This window comes from Drosophila albomicans, chromosome 2R (genome assembly GCF_009650485.2).
Source record: "Drosophila albomicans strain 15112-1751.03 chromosome 2R, ASM965048v2, whole genome shotgun sequence".
NCBI lineage: Eukaryota > Metazoa > Arthropoda > Insecta > Diptera > Drosophilidae > Drosophila > Drosophila albomicans.
In genome coordinates this window covers 27,199,320-27,215,746 of record NC_047631.2, presented here as the reverse complement: position 1 = coordinate 27,215,746, position 16,427 = coordinate 27,199,320, and the positions used below count along the sequence as shown (strand labels likewise).

Below are 16,427 nucleotides of genomic sequence, written 5' to 3'. Positions count from 1 at the left end.
AGGAGTAAGAATGTGATGGGAGTCTTAAAGAGAAGGAAGCTTCTACTTAAAACTGAATAATATAAAAATTGTCTAACAGTTATGCTGCATATAGAGCTTGAGTACGTTGATGCCATTTAAAAGTCTAGAAAGCCTTTGGGCAAATGCTAAAACTATTGAATAAAATAGATTTATTTTGTGTTCCATTTTATGACCATTTTTTGACTGTAGTAAGTAATTACTTATCGTAAATGTAGACCAAATAAAGCTGTAATAATTAACTTCAATTGTTTTAAGTATAAAATTTAATTCTATGGCCATGAATTAGTATTCCATTCTAGTGCGTATTAAACAAAATATCAAGTATACGCAGTAATTAAGTCTGCTATATATTTCTGTTTTTTGCTCAGACAATTTTAATTCAATAAATGTTGTACCATAATCAATACAACAAATCCAAGTCACACTTTACTTTTTGTTGTACAACAGAAAGCCATAAGAATAAAAACGAAAATTATCAATGAAACATCCTGACTCTGAACCACAGTTTCTATCAACAAAGCCGGCAAAGTAGTCCTGCTCAACAATTGAAATGAAAAAAAAAAGGAATTTATGAGTGAGGTGAATTTTTTAGCAATAGCTTAAAGTCAGTGGGCACTTACACACGTTTCAACATTAACATTTTGTTGCCAGCTGATTGAGTTTTTTGCAGCATTATGAGGCATGACCCACGCCCACGCACGTAGCATCAGCAGGAGCAAAAGCAAAAGCAACAGCAGCGGCAGGACACAACAATGAGAATGTCAAACAATATTTCCGTAATAATTTCAATTTTTGCTCGCAGCACTGAAAGTTCTGTTCACATTGTAAGCTGTAAGTACGCAGTGAAGAGAAAAGAAGAGAAGAGAAGAGTGAGAGCACAACGAGCCTTTTTATGCTTTGTGTGTGCAGTGGGACATTTAAACCGTAAAGACAAATAATTCAATATGGTAAACAAGTCACGTGCCTGGTGTGTTATTGCTTTTTGTTGGCTTTGATTTTGTGCAGACGACAACGACGACAACAGCAGACGACAAAAACGACAGACGGAGAGCGTGAAGAACAACAACGCAGCAAGCAGCATGTGTGAGTGTGTGTGTGTGTGTGTGGGGGCGTACACTTTTGGCACACGCCCACTTGCAAGTATTTTGAATAGGCAAGTACACACATATATAAATTCCCTGTGTTTGCGCAACAATCATTATAAACTTAATTAAAATATCGACGAGGCGATATTAAACAGCAGCGCCTAAAAGTAGGCAACGCATCGATGAGGCAATATTAAACGGCGGCGCCCAAAAGCAGGCAACACATTTCCTTTAAAACCCGAAACAAATATGGCGCCGCCTCGCAGCAACCAACTGAACCGCAATATACAAATTCGGTTTATTTTAAAGCGTTTTCGAGGGCAGCCCCATCAGCTATTAGCTAATGTATCGCATTTTAATTTTAAGAAAATAAATGTAGCTGGGAGCAGTTAACAGAGCTACCCTCGTGAAGTGAGTATTTACATATAAGCAGCACCCACACAGACACACACACACCCACGCACACACAGAGGTAACAATCACAGGTAACTGCTACATGTGTAAATATTTACAAAACGCGCCAAAAACGTTGGCAAACAGACGCCAGGCGCCTGCACTTGTGCCGTGGCTCATCATCATCGTCGTCGTCGTCGCTTGATTCTTGTTGTTGTTGTTCTTGTTGTTGTTGGTGCTGCTGAAACTGTAACTCGTTCGTTGTCGTTTCCCTGGCAAACACACACACAGAAACACAGACACACACATACAGAGACTGTGCAATGTTATTTATGCCATTCGATATTTTTGTGGTTGTTGCTGTTGTCTGAGTTTCCAAAACCACCCAGACATACACACACACTCATACACCCTCAGACTTACACCCTCACACATACGCTCGATGGGTTCTCTTGTTTTTTTATTATTATTATTATTATGCTGTCATTTCTGTTGTCGCGACATTGTCAGCAACATTGCCACAGCTTTTGTGTGTGTGTGTGGCAGGCTCAGGGTGCAATTCCCATACATATATACAAGTATGTGTATGTATGTTTGTGTGTGGGACACACTCGAAAGGGTTCAACTACTTATATGTATATGACATATGCCATAATAATTTTATGCTTCTGAAATTGCTTCACCCTAAATATTTCATTAATATGGCAAATTGTTCTTCTGATTTACCATAAATCGAAATACTTGAGTTCTTGGGTTTCATTTTTATTTTATTTGTGTCCAATATAAATCATTTTTCATACGAAAGAACATTACATACATTTGTATCATCAATTCAGACAACTGTCTGCATTGTTTTTAGAATTTTACTCATAACTCACTTAAATGGGACAAATACTATATGTTAATGTCAATTCGACCCTTTTGGAAAATAAAATAAACAGTTGTTCAATAATAATAATAAATTTAAAAATATCTAAAATATGTACGATTTAGTATTCAATATTTTTATTTTTATGAAAAAACAAAAAACATATTTAATAAATACTTCTTAGCTGTCAATTGCTGCCTTACATCTTCTCCAGGGTATTAACTGCTTAATAAAGTACAAATGTGCAATGTCAAAACCACTAAAAGAACCACTCTTTAAACTCACATTGAGACATGCTCGACATGAAATGAGTTGAAGGCCGTTTTACTCATATTATTTTTCTCGATTTCTTTGTTTTCCAAAACGTTTGAACTGTTCACATTCACGCCCTATTAGCCCCTCAAAAGCACACATAGGCACAACCACAAAAGCCACCCCTCCGCTCTCCGGGGCAAGCAAGAACCACCACCACCCTGTGGATGCCTCTTTGGATGGTCGAGTCAACCATTTGAAATGCAGCCGCGTGACTCGAAGGCAAAAGCGTTTAAGCGCTTCGCTTGCCTTCCCAGCCAGCAATTGGAAGATCGTTTTTGAATTAATCACCTTTGACGAGTCTTCTTCGAGTCGTTGAAATGATTAAAAAAAGATTCCTTTTATGCGCGACTAGAAAATGAATCGAAAATGACTCGAAAATGAGTCGTAAATGATCTTCATATACGATTTATAAAATAGCAAAAACAAAATTGTAAAGCAGTCGAAAATTGGTCATCCAGATGATTGAAATGAGATTATTTGCATTAACATTCGGTGAGAGAACTTGGAGCTTAGTCGCGCGCTCTCCTTTGGTTTTCTGTTCTCTGCCTTATCTTGTTGATATTTTTCAAACGGCACTTTTCACCAAATTTGAAGGGGTTGCTGCAATGTTCTGCATTTCTAAACTCAGTTTTAGTAACTTTGTGAGCTCAGTGAGATTATGTAAAGTGAAAAGAATATGTCGGCCAAAAATATTAGAAAAAAATATAATGGTTGGAAAGGCACCAGCACAAAGCCAAGCGCTGAAAAGTGCTACCTTATAACAATAATTACAAGTAAGAAAATATTTCTATTATTGGTGAACCAAATTAATACTTTTATCCTCCTAGATATTTGCCACCTAAAATACAATTGTACGGATAAGGACATGAACATGGTTATTCAAAAATTTTTCGTTTATGCCAAAGACCTTGTTAATAAAAGAAAGCGTGAGAATTAGTTTAGTTGCTATTTATATTATTTGTTAAATTTGAATTATTGTTACTACTTCATTCTATATTGTATATATAAATATAATATTGTAAAAAATACAAGAACAAAATATTATTGAATATTTCACGTATTTTTGATTCTTATATGACTCGAAAATGATTCGTTTATTGCTCGAAATATGACTTGCAAACGAGTGAATTTCGATTAAAATATGACTCGAAAAAGACTCGCGTCTTGCGAGGAAAATGAGTCGAAAACGACTCTTCCTGAGGAGTCGAATACGACTCTTCTGGAAGTGTCGCGGCTAGGGTTCCATTTTCTCCCGAACAGAGCATCTTTTTCGATCAGAAAACGAGCGCATTTATGCCTATTTTAATCTTCTAGGAGAGTCGAAAATGACTCAAATTCGATCAGAAATCTCATAAAATGCTGGCTGGGTTTGCCTTTGATATGTGACCATTTGAATGACGGGTTGATGCCGTTGCCTTCGTTGTTGCTGCTGTTACTGCAAATATAAGGGTCTCAGTCATGAGTGGAAGATGCGCAGCAGCACCCCTCAAGCGTGCTGCAAATGTGCACTGTACAGTTTTACAAGCACATGGTGACAGTTTCGAAATCACACAGTTTGCAAGCAACTGCAGCGACAGTGGAACAAAAATGTACTTTGTACTAAAATATATAAGAAATTTATTGTATTTATTGTTATTTGTGTTAAGCGTAGAAATAATAAATGTATTGTTGGTGGTAAATTAAAGTATATAATATATATATATGTATGTAGGTATATGTATATGTATATGCATAATTCTATATACATCGCATCGATATAGTGTACTTAGCATGTAATGTAGAAATTCGCTTACGGCCTATCTTTAAAACAATTATAGCGTCGTACTATTTGTAGCTTAAACAATTTATGTAATTTTATGGTTAAGGACTAAACTCTCTGAATTAATCCGATTCATTGCCTTTTTGTGTTCATCTCTTTCTCTCTCTCTCTCTCACACTTCCTCTCGAGCAATCAACGGACATGGTCGTGGTCGTGGTCGCAAACCCTAGCTTAATTAAGACACAGGAGATCGTTGAGGCGTTGACGACGGCGTTTAGCCGTCGTGCGATCATGTCAAATGGGACGTGGTCGTCGCCACCGCACCCGCCCCAGTGGTTTGAACACCGCCAACTGTTTTGCCGGAGAAGAAACGATTGCCCGTCTGTGTGGTAAAGAGCAGCGTATCCACCGAAGGCAACATTTGATTCGGATGCATTAACAGTGGCATGTTCACCATTGAGACAGTTGTGGGGCCAGCGCCAGAGACAATCCCATTATTGCCATTCATATTGCCAGTTGTTGTGCTCGTACAACTTGTCAGTTTGCCCTGCGCATTTAGCGTGAAGGCTGGCAAATAATAGTTGGCGGTTCGTCCTGAGTTCACTTGTGTCGCATGGGTATTTGAGTTGGAGGTGTTGATGTTGCTGCTGGAGACCGCTGTCAGTTCCATGGATGCGGGTGATGAGAACGGTGATGACTCAAGGGAGGGACAAGCTAAGCGATTGCCATTGCTAGGCTTATGAGGCACTGTAAATGAAATACAAGAATATTAATAACAATTAACATTAACAATAGCAAACTTTGAACTTACAGAAATCTTCGTCAGGTAGCAGCTCGTCTGGTAATTCGTTTTTAATTTGGAAATGCAGTGCTGCAGCTGCCTCCGAGGAGATGGCATTGTCAGAGGTGCCCATGTCCGTATTGACCACGGGCGCATCATACAGCCCGCATTCTTCCATCTCCAGCGCCTGTTCCATAATCAAATCCTCGGCCGAGGTCAAGCTCAGACCGTGCAGATCGAGAAATGCGCCTTGCGTTTGCGGCTCCTTCTTGATCTGCGGCATTGCAACGGGCACTTGGGTGAGCGTCGGCGGCGGTGGCGATGGTTTCTGTTGCAGCTGCTTGGGCGCCAATTGTTTGCGTTCTCGCTTCGCCTTCACCTGCTTGGCTGGCGTTGCTGCTGTCGACGGAGGTGGCAATTGTGAGACCACCACATTCATCAGCTTACGATCGGCCTGCTGTGGTTGTGGATGCACCTGCTGCAATGCTGTGCCCGCTGGCAATGTGATGCCCAAGGCAGCCAAAGCTGCCTGTTGTGGCTGCTTCTTTTTGCGCGTCTGTTTCGCAGTTGTCGTTGGCGTGGTTGGCGTCGCTTTGCCTGTTGTCTCATTGGGTTTTGTTGCTGCTGCTTCACTGGATGCCGAAGGATCATCTCCCGCTGTTGTTGTTGAAGAGGCTGTTGCTGCTGCCGCCGCGGCCGCTGCAGCGGCTGCTTTTTGTGCCTTGGTTGTGGTGGATTTCTTGGAGCAATAGGAGGGAATGTTCTCGAGATGCTCGCCCGTCTTGTGATCCACCTTGTGACGACGTCGCGTATGCTTCAGCCAATTGGGAAAGTTGGTAAAGTCGCGTGGACAATAATTGCATTTAAACGGTCGCATGCCCGTGTGAATATTCGAATGTTGCTTCAGTTTCGAGTTACTAATGAAACTCTTGTCGCACACGTTACACGCAAACGGCCGCTGTTCCAAATGGACCAGATTATGCACCTTGAGACAACGTTCCGTCTTGTACATTTTACCGCATTTCTCGCAGCGGTACGAACGCGTCTGGGCATGATACTTTTGATGTCGCTGCAGATGCGAGCGCTCTTGAAAGCGTTTCTGACACTCCGGACACTCGTAGGGCTTCTCTGAGCTGTGGATGCGCGCATGATGCGTGAGATTAATTTTCTGCACAAACTTTTGGCCACAGATGTCGCACTGATACTTCTTGTTATCGCTGTGTATCTTACGATGCATCCACATACTTCCCAGTTTCAAACTAAAAACATACGAGTTGTTATACGAGAGAAATTTAGAATTGTGTAATGTTTGCTTACCATTTCCCACAATCTGGGCACTTCTTCCAGGTATCTTTGCGCACCTCACTGCGATGCGTCTTGAGATGCTTCTTCAGCCCCGCCAGCAGCTCAAACTCTCGCTGGCATTCGGTACAATTATAGGTGATGCGTAAACGATGCGCTGCGGCTTTGTGTGTGCTCACCAGCTGCGGATTATCGAGCACCAGACCATTGCAGTCCAGACACTTGTAAAGCGGCGGCGGTGGCGTCTCCAAATCCAATGCTGACTTGCTGCCAGTGCCTTCTTGTGGTGCTGCTGGCGGTGGCATATTATCATTACTATTGCTCGTTGGCTGCTGAAACATACTAAATGCTGGCGGCATTTGCTCTGCTGCCGGCTCACAATGCTCCACTTTGGTCAACACTTGAGGTTTGGGAACCGTTGCTGTCGCTGTCAGCGCGGACAGCGTCGTTGCCTTCTCCTCCAACGGCTCCTCCTTGAATACTTTCAGACGCACTGCTGTTGCCGCCGGCAAACGTGGCTTCCTTGTCGGCTGCGACAGCTGCAGCTGCATTTGCTCCGGCGATGGCAATTTCACTGGCGTAGTGCTAATCTTCTTAAAGGGCGAATTGGTAAACGCATTTGGTGGCTCTGGCCGCAAAAACGTCACATTGAATTCCGAGTTGTTGGTGTCGTTGCCTGCAGCACTGGGACTTGTTGTTGTTGTTAAGGAATTAGATGCAATTAACTCATCACGACACGAACCGCCGCCAACATCAACGGATAAATTGAGTTCGGTATTGTTTTGAGCACTCTCGTCGAGTACGCGCCAAAAGTCGGTGGACGAGAGACTGTTGCCGTTGATATAACTGGCTGAGCTGATGGTGACGCAGGCGGACAGATCGATGTCGAGCGATTCATCTTTGATGCTGGATATGGAATCGAAATTGTTAATGCGCAGCAACGAGCTGATAATTTCATCATGAGCCGCTTTTGTTGGGGTGCTCGCATTTGCAGCGGCCACTGCTGTTGCTGTTGCATTATAGTCGCCGCTGCTGCCGCCATAGATTTTAGGCGGCAATTTTTTGCTTGGCGCCTCTTCTTTCATTCTCTTGGATTTGCCTTTACACTCCATTCGCAACTACTGCGCGACACGTAAAGGTTATGCGGTCGGCGTTTTGCTCAATTGCTGGCGCACGCACAGCGTTTTATCGTGCACACTTTGTTCGTTGGCCGTCACTGCACTATTTATTTGCACATTTCACCACGTTTTGCACGGAAAAACTCTTGAATATTGCACAAAAACACCAAAAATATTGTGAAATGCGCTTTGTTTTTGTCACGCTACGAATTCTCAAGTCGCCATTTTGACAGAACAGTGTTGTAAGAGACGCGACGCCTTTTGCCATCGACCAAGCGTTGCATACACGAAAATATCGTTATCGATAGTCGCAATCGGCAAAGTTCTAGATTATGCGAGTAATGCGCAGACGGTCACATAGGGCGCTCGTGTGTGTTTAACTAGTTTTATAATATAGTGTGACCGCAAAAGTCTGTGTGAGTGCTGTGCCACAAATACAAAAAAATGGCGTCTGAACAAGACGAAAACGTTGTGATAGAAAATTCAGGTAATAATATAACTAAGTAATCGCTGGATTCTTAGTCATATTGGCTAACTGTTACGTATTTGTGTGCGCAGAGTCAGAGGCAGATGCATAGAAAAAAACGTGAAAATCACGCGGCATTCTAAAGCGAAGAGAAAAAAACCCACCACATTGTACACACTACTACATGCATGTACACGTACACGCTGTGTTACATACGCGCTGAATCTTATCATAATTACATATTTTAATTGCACTTTGCAGGTCGCCGCACACGCTCTGGTCGACCGGTGGCTGTTCCAATAGCTGCAACACCAACTCGTACCACTCGACGCACTTCAAAGAGGCAAGCGCAGGTCAGTGTCATACATAAACACGCATACATATACACGGTGTCTTCCAATTTGATTTCAATTGATGACAAAACACATGCAATCTTCGTGCAAATGTGGCGTTGTTCCATTTGCATATGATACGCCCCCTCCCTCGGGAGGGGCAGCATGATTATCTGCAAGGGCCAACTGATGAAGCAAAACAAAAAGAGAGCGAGAAGAGGGAGTCAGCAATGTTTAGTAAATTGATTTATAATTCGTTTTTTGCTTACAGTTGAGTGATCACGAGGAGGAGAACGAAATCGTATTGCCACCAACGTTAGCACAGCCGGCAGACGACGAAGAACCAACCATGGAGAACAATGCTGAAGCGCAACATTACGAGCAGCAGCTGGATGACGATGTGGAAATGCTAGCTACCATAGAAACAACAACGGGTGGCGTGGACGAAAAGAGCTCCTCGTTTCCCTTTGGCGCCGTTGCCGAACAACACTCGGAGACCAGTGATGACATTAAAGAGAGTCGCACCGAAGATGGAGTTGATACTTCGCTTTTAGCTTCGTTAGCTGGCGATAATGCCAATAGTTTGCCTTCAGTGGCCGGCAATGATGAAGCTGACATCAATAAAAAATCGGACTTTGAATCGAATGTATCGGCGATGGAAAGTAAACTCAATTCTTCCGAGGATTCTAGCTCACATCATGCTATTGCCGAGAGTTTGGGCGATGATTTGGACGCCAGCAATGCAACAATTGTGAATACGGAAATCATTTCGGAAGACGAGCTACCACCACCGAGCAAACCGGAGATTAACGATGCCGAAGAGGTATCCGATGAGGAATTGCCAGCGCCACAACGCGCTGAATTGCCGGCAGATGCTGAGGTGATATCCGAAGACGAGTTGCCCACCCACAACAATAATAATAATGGTGCCGAGCCAAAGGTTGGCAGCAAGCGCAAGGCAGATAAAGACGAGGATTCGTCCCAGTCCAAAATAGATGAAGATGATGGGGAGCAAAGCAGTGAGCAGCAAACGAGCACAAAAAGCAAGGCAACAGAACAATATAATCCCAGTAGTCCGACCTCAGAGAGCAACGATGCGCCTCCTTCCGAGAAGCGAGCAAAAATCGATGAAGGTAAGACAATAACTTACAAAAACTTTAATAAAAAAATAATGATAATATTTCTTGAAGCAGATGGCGAACAGAAAGACAAGGAAAAGGACAACAAAAAGGAGAAAGAGCGGGACAAAGACAAAGAGAAAGAAAAGGATAAGGAAAAGGATAACAAGGAGAAGGAGCGCAAAAAGTTGCCCGATCTGGACAAATACTGGCGCGTCGTCAAAGACGATGCCTCTGACTTTACTGGCTGGACATATTTACTGCAATACGTGGACAGTGAGGTAGAAGGAGAATATTAAAACAACACACTTTTATTACTGTACTAAGACAACATTTTATGCTCTTTTTTAGTCCGATGCAGAGGCGGCACGCGAGGCTTACGACACATTCCTGTCGCATTATCCCTACTGTTATGGCTATTGGCGCAAATATGCGGACTATGAGAAACGCAAGGGCATCAAGGCCAACTGCTATAAGGTGAGTACAAAACATACAATTCAGTACAATTAAATGTCTTTGCCATTCTTTGTTTTACCGCTTACTCTTACAATTACGACTGATATCTATATATAAATATATACATTCTACATGTTGTTATAATGACATTTATTATAACTGAATAAAAAATATACTACATTCAATAAAAGCAACAATTACAAAACAAACAAAAAATGAAAAGAAGCAAAACACAACTGATATTAATCCCTTTAGCCATCAGTCCGTGTCTCAATGTCTCAGCAAAATCATAGCACACAAGGTCACGAACTGCAGTTCAATGGTTGAGTGATAAAAACTGGTTTAAGTTCAAATCTCATTATGTGGGAATCGCATCCAAGCACTCGGCACTTTGAATGTTGTATTACACATTTGCATAAAAATGTGAATAATTGCAATTGAAATTGTAACTATTCACTACTCGAGCCTTTTGATCTCTCAATCATTGCACAATTTCACATGTGTGTTATTTATTTTTAATAGTTCATACTTTAGAAATGATTCGACTACACATCGTTTTGCAATCCACGCGCTCTAGAGCTTAGTTTTATTTTTATCAAAGTGGGAACCAAAAACACTAAATGGACGCGAAGCAATTTTTGTACTTGGTCTTTTTATCTTATCGAGCGAGAGAGAGCAAAAAAGTTCCCCAGATAAAAATATTACGACTAGTCGGTTTGTTTTTGGTTTGTCGTTGGCCAACTTCTCTGATCTCTACTTCGCATGTTATCTCTCGTTATCACCACAACTCCTTCGACTCCTTCTTCAACACAATTCTCGTGAACTATCTATCGTAAGTAAGTACAAATGGCGTTTAAATGAAATTTTTAAGTCTCTCTGTGCTGAAAAAAAAGTTAAATATCAAATACGTGTGTTATATATTTTCTGTGTGTGTTTTCTATGTATTTTATTACGTATTCATTTAAGTTACTTAAGAAAAAATCTTAAGTTAGTAACTAAGTCTACAACATCGACACACCAATCACGAGCAAGTTAGTTTATGCGGAAAACTTTTCAAATGTTATTTCAAATTCTCTTAAATACATTTCTATTTCTTCTCTGCCGATCCAACAATCAAATCCCGCACAAATCGCAAAACTTTGTTAACCCAAAAAAATAAAAATAAATGAAATGACAACAAAAAAAAATAGGTGTTTGAGCGCGGACTAGAAGCAATACCGCTATCGGTGGATCTGTGGATACATTATTTGATGCACATCAAGGCGCATCATGGGGATGATGAGCAATTCATTCGCAGCCAATACGAACGTGCTGTGCAGGCCTGTGGGCTGGAGTTTCGTTCCGACAAACTTTGGGATGCCTACATACGCTGGGAGAACGAATCGAAGCGCTATCAACGCGTTGTTCAGATCTACGATCGGTTGCTCTCGATTCCCACCCAAGGCTACAATGGCCACTTTGACAAGTAAGCAAATGCATTTCATTATCCAGACTTTCGTTAACCGTTTCTCGATTTCCTTTGCAGTTTCCAGGACTTGATCAATCAGCACACAGTCACTGCGACCATTTCCAACGAGGAGTTGCTACGTCTGCGCAAGGAGTGGCATGAACGTCAGCATAGCAAGGCATCGAAATCATCGTCGAAAAGCCGTCGGGACAGCGGCAGCTCAAAGGAAGCCAAAGGTGAACGCGAACGTGATCGCGATCGTGACGAGTCAAAGCAAAAGGATGGTGACAGCAAGTCACCTAAAGAAGCGTCGGAAGCACACACCGACGAGTCATCGAATGTTACCGATCTAACCAGTGAATCTTCGTCACCAGCATCCTCGAAGTTGCCACCACCAACTGATTTCAGTGATCTCAGCACGCTTACCGACGAGGAGATAGGCGGCATTAAAGAACGAGTCATCTCAGCGCGTCGCAAAGTGCACAAGTCAACAGTTAGCGCAGTCACAGCACGCTGGTCCTTCGAGGAGGGCATCAAGCGTCCCTATTTCCATGTGAAACCATTGGAGCGTGCCCAGCTTAAGAACTGGAAGGATTACCTCGACTTTGAGATTGAAAAGGGCGATCGGGAACGCATTCTGGTGCTGTTTGAACGTTGCCTAATTGCCTGCGCCTTATACGATGAGTTCTGGCTGAAGATGCTGCGCTATCTGGAGTCCTTGAGTGATCAAAGTCCAGAAGTGTTGCAAATAACACGCGAAGTCTATCGTCGTGCCTGTTGCATTCATCACACAGACAAGCCCAGCTTGCATTTAATGTGGGCCGCCTTCGAGGAGTTGCAACGCAACTTCGATGGTGCCGCTGAAGTGTTGGAGCGCATTGAGCAACGTTGTCCGCATCTCTTGCAAATCGCCTATCGTCGCATCAATGTCGAACGACGTCGCGGTGCCTTGGACAAGTGCCGTGAGCTCTACAAACACTATATTGACAACAGCAAGAACAAAGCCATCGCTGGCAGTTTATCGATCAAATATGCACGTTTCCTTAATAAGATCTGCAACGATCTAGAGGCAGGTCTGGCTGCGTTGCAACAAGCACTCGAACGTGATCCGGCCAACACTCGTGTGGCACTGCAAATGATTGATTTATGCTTGCAGCGGCCACAAGTCGTGGAGACCGAAGTGGTGCAGATCATGGATAAGTTCATGGCGCGCGCTGACATTGAACCTGACCAGAAGGTGCTTTTTGCCCAACGCAAAGTCGAGTTTCTCGAGGACTTTGGCAGCACAGCCAAGGGACTTCAGGATGCGCAGCGTGCGCTGCAGCAGGCGCTCAACAAAGCCAACGAGGCGCAGAAGAAGGGGTGCGTATATATTTAATCCGTATTATACAGGAATCGTAAACCAATTAATAACAATTTTGTGCTTCAAAGTAAGATTTATTCAAATTCTTATAATTAAACCTTGAAGAAAGCTCTAAAAATCAAGTTGTAATCTTAGCTGTATAATATAATTTCTCATGAATACGATCCCTGATCTATATTATATGTACTCTTAACTAATAATTCTCAACTTTTAGCGATGGCAGTCCATCAAGAAAGGCGTCAACAAACAGCAAGGATGGCGCTGCCGCCTCTGCTGGCTCCGCAGCAACTACGGCTTACAACAATGGAGGCACAGCAGCTGCCAATGCCAGCTACAACTACAATTCGGCCAACTCGAGTGCCTACTACAGTCAGCAAAGCGCTAGCGGTGCCTATGCACCCCAGCAACAACAACAACAACAGCAGCAACAGCAATCCTACGACTCGTACTATAATCAATGGGGTGGCTATGGATCGCAAGGTGGTGCAGCCAGCACTGGAGGTGCCAACTATAACTATGGACAGTGGAGCGGTTATGGTAACTATTATTAGAGAGACAGCAAAAAGAGCCCGACTATATTTTAAAACCCGATTTCGAAAGAATGATGGGGGTATAACTACACCGTTAAATTAGTGGATAACGTAAAGATATTTGTAATTTTATATTGAATTCTAATTATATATAAATATATAATTAAAGCTATGTAGCATATATATATATATATATAGCATGTGCAACAGTCATGCGCCCACACGCAACCTCACTGTAAACCACAATAAATAAAAAAGAAAATAGAAAAACAAAAAAATTAAGGATATGAATTTAATCATTCTTGCTGCATTTACTGAGTATGTGTCTGTGGCTGTGTCGTGTTTGAGAGTGTTTTTCTGTTGGTAGTGTGTTGGTATGTTAAACTGGTTCTCGGCAACTTCTTATCCATTACATTTCTAGCAGCTGAAATTTAAACAATGTACAACGTTTTTGGGGAACAACAAGAGCATTGCTTAGAGATACGGTCTGTACCAGGCGACCTCGCCTTGATTGCAACCCGTCACAAGCAGCGGCTCGCGTGGACTGAATTTGGCGCATAGCACCACGTCCTGATGCTCGATGATGTTGGCCAATTCGACCAGTTGACGTGGCTTGTCTTTGATCTGATCGACCATTTGATCATTGGGATAATCACTGCAGTCCGCCTGATAGCCCAACAAGCGCACACCATTCGCATATGGCGAACAAATAATGCGACCATCCGCTGAGAATCCAGGCTCTTTGATGAATCCCGGTTTGTTATTCGTCTCGGAGGCATAGTAAAGCAGCTTCCTTGCATTCACCAGTATCTCATGAGATCCCATCTCACCGGCAGTTGTAATAGCTGCCGCCGATGTGTTGCTTAATGGTCGCATTGGTATGCGTTGTCCCAACTCCAAGCTCTCGGTGACATCGTTGCTGTCGTTGCTGCTGCTGTTGTTGCTAGTGCTGCTGTTGCTGTCACTGCTGCTGCTGCCGTTGCTGTTATTGTTGCTGCGACTGGCGCTTGTCGACTCGCCATTTGCCGCCTCTGTCTGAGCAGCTCGTGTGCGCGCCGAGCCGCTGTTGGGGCGATTGCCCACATTCGATCGCAAAGGCAACACACCGCTGCTGATGGCGTACACAAAATTGTAGCCACTCACATGATTCGCCGAGTTCCGTGCCCGACTCTGACGTATAGCACGCTCCTGCACCGTCACCTCGGCGGCCCAAATGTCTGGTATAAAGTTATCAGTGGCACCGCCCGTAGCTGGCGGCGATGTGGCCACAATCCTTGCCGGATGCGCACGCATATAGCGACGCAATTGTGGTCGCGCTATTTGGAAACCCTGCTGCACTCCCCGCTCACTCTCGCTGGGACGTGGCGGTGGCAGGGGACGTTTACGCTTAATCGTTGGCTCGTCGCCAGTCTCGTCCTCCGTGACTTCGGGCTCCTCGTTGATGTCGTGGATACAGGTCCATTCGCTTTGCTCGTCGCAACTCACGTTGCGTGTGAGCATGCAACGGCACTGCGGATGAATTTGTAGTGCCATTATCATTTCGGCATCGTTCTGTTCCGGGAAATCGGTGACCAGTTCAACGCGATTCTTCTTCTGTCGCTTGGAGAACACATGATCGTATTTAGCTGCCTGGGGAATGAATTGTTCGCCCAACTGCATAAGTCTGTAAATGCCAGGCTACAAGAAAACAAGTGCAGGTTAGCTTATCTTCGATATACAAATATTAAATGTGTGCTCACTTTTTTAGTACCCGATAACTAATAAAAGGGAAGGGAGGGTACTGAAATTTAGTGACGACGTAGACTATATTTCTTATCAGCTTGAATTGTCAAGTACACAAAGACCGTCTGTCTATTCTTATGTCCGTTTGAACAGGTAGATCTGTGAGACTATATAGACAATTGTATTTGATCTGCGGACAATATTGCTAACAAACAAAACTCACGTACAATCAAAACTTAACCAAATTAGCGGCCTAATAGACCACATTCACTTTATTCAAAAGTGAACCGGTCAGCTTTTGTTCAGACTTAATTGGTGTTTAACTGGGTATTGCCAAGCGAGCACACTTCTCACACTTTGTTGTTGCCAACTGCTTACCCGAAAGCCGCACAAATCTTTGTGCAATGTGGTCAAGTCCAGGTGATGCACGATCATAATATAACCACCGCTGGTGCACAAGACAAGTTTATCACCAGCTGGCGAGATGCGACAACGCATAAGACCGCTGGCATGGAAGACACGCTGTGATATTAGGCCCTGTTCCGTTTGTGATTTGATGTCCCAGGTGAATATACTGCCATCGAAACCGGAGGTCACCAGCAGTTTCTCTTTTGACGAATACTCAATGTTCTTAACCCAATTGGAATGACCGTGAAGCACGCGCAACTTTTGCTTCATGTTGCGCAGATCCCACAAGGCCACCGTAAAGTCGTCAGAACCTGTTGCAAATTTGCGATCGTCGAAGAATCTATTACAGAAATTTCAATCAATTAGGTAACGCCTTTGTTTACACAATTCTCTTCCACTGACTTGATGCAATTCACGCTGTCCGTGTGTGCGTCAGGAACCTTGAAGATCTCCTCTTGTGTGATTGCATCGAACACCAAAACACATTTGCGTTGCGTGGCCGCCACGACAACATTGCCATCCGCATTGTACTCCAGATTAAAGATGGCACCGGTATCGCGTCCAGCTGTGCTTGGCGTGCAGTTGGCATGGTAACTGTTGAACATGCCCATGGAACTGTAAATGCTGCGCATCAGAAAATTCTCGTTGCCCGCATGACGATTGTGTTGCTGCCAACCGCTTTCGCGACTTCGCAGATATTGCTCCATGGTGTGCATCGAATGGTTTCTTGTGCACGCTGTGATCCTCACTTCGCGTGTATCCTAAGAACAATCGACACTCGCGACACTTCACTACTGCTGTTGTACTATGGTTTGTGTATATAAAATTTGAACAACTTAAACAGTGATGGAACTATCGACAAGCGCGTGTCTCCAGACAGCCGCAAGCAACGAGGAACAACTTGCACTATTAACAGATGACTAACGAAATTTAAATTTTTATT

General features: G+C 43.4%; 3 protein-coding genes across 4 annotated transcripts; 1 reads left to right on the top strand and 2 right to left on the bottom strand.

Annotated features, from left to right (window-relative positions):
• Positions 1-4,311: 4,311 nt before the first annotated feature.
• On the bottom strand, positions 4,312-7,884 carry LOC117573387 (serendipity locus protein H-1). Its single transcript, XM_034256585.2, has 3 exons — positions 6,540-7,884; positions 5,253-6,481; positions 4,312-5,188 (listed from the first exon to the last, which is right to left on the bottom strand). The coding sequence occupies exons 1-3, from the start codon at positions 7,634-7,636 to the stop codon at positions 4,731-4,733; spliced, it is 2,784 nt and encodes a 927-aa protein (XP_034112476.1). The 5' UTR covers positions 7,637-7,884; the 3' UTR covers positions 4,312-4,730.
• A 96-nt stretch (positions 7,885-7,980) lies between these two features.
• On the top strand, positions 7,981-13,375 carry LOC117573386 (pre-mRNA-processing factor 39). Of its 2 annotated transcripts, none has more exons than XM_034256584.2 (8): positions 7,981-8,129; positions 8,370-8,461; positions 8,712-9,573; positions 9,634-9,839; positions 9,910-10,035; positions 11,205-11,479; positions 11,540-12,823; positions 13,039-13,375. In XM_034256584.2, exons 1-8 carry the CDS (start codon positions 8,087-8,089, stop codon positions 13,373-13,375), a joined length of 3,225 nt encoding a protein of 1,074 aa, XP_034112475.1. In that variant the 5' UTR covers positions 7,981-8,086. The 2 variants fall into 2 exon arrangements, with proteins under 2 accessions (XP_034112475.1, XP_034112474.1); XM_034256583.2 differs by having other exon boundaries at positions 9,631-9,839.
• Positions 12,716-16,384, bottom strand: LOC117573392 (DDB1- and CUL4-associated factor 10 homolog). Its single transcript, XM_034256592.2, has 3 exons — positions 15,887-16,384; positions 15,455-15,824; positions 12,716-15,031 (listed from the first exon to the last, which is right to left on the bottom strand). Exons 1-3 carry the CDS (start codon positions 16,198-16,200, stop codon positions 13,829-13,831), a joined length of 1,887 nt encoding a protein of 628 aa, XP_034112483.1. The 5' UTR covers positions 16,201-16,384; the 3' UTR covers positions 12,716-13,828.
• Between the last annotated feature and the right edge of the window lie 43 nt (positions 16,385-16,427).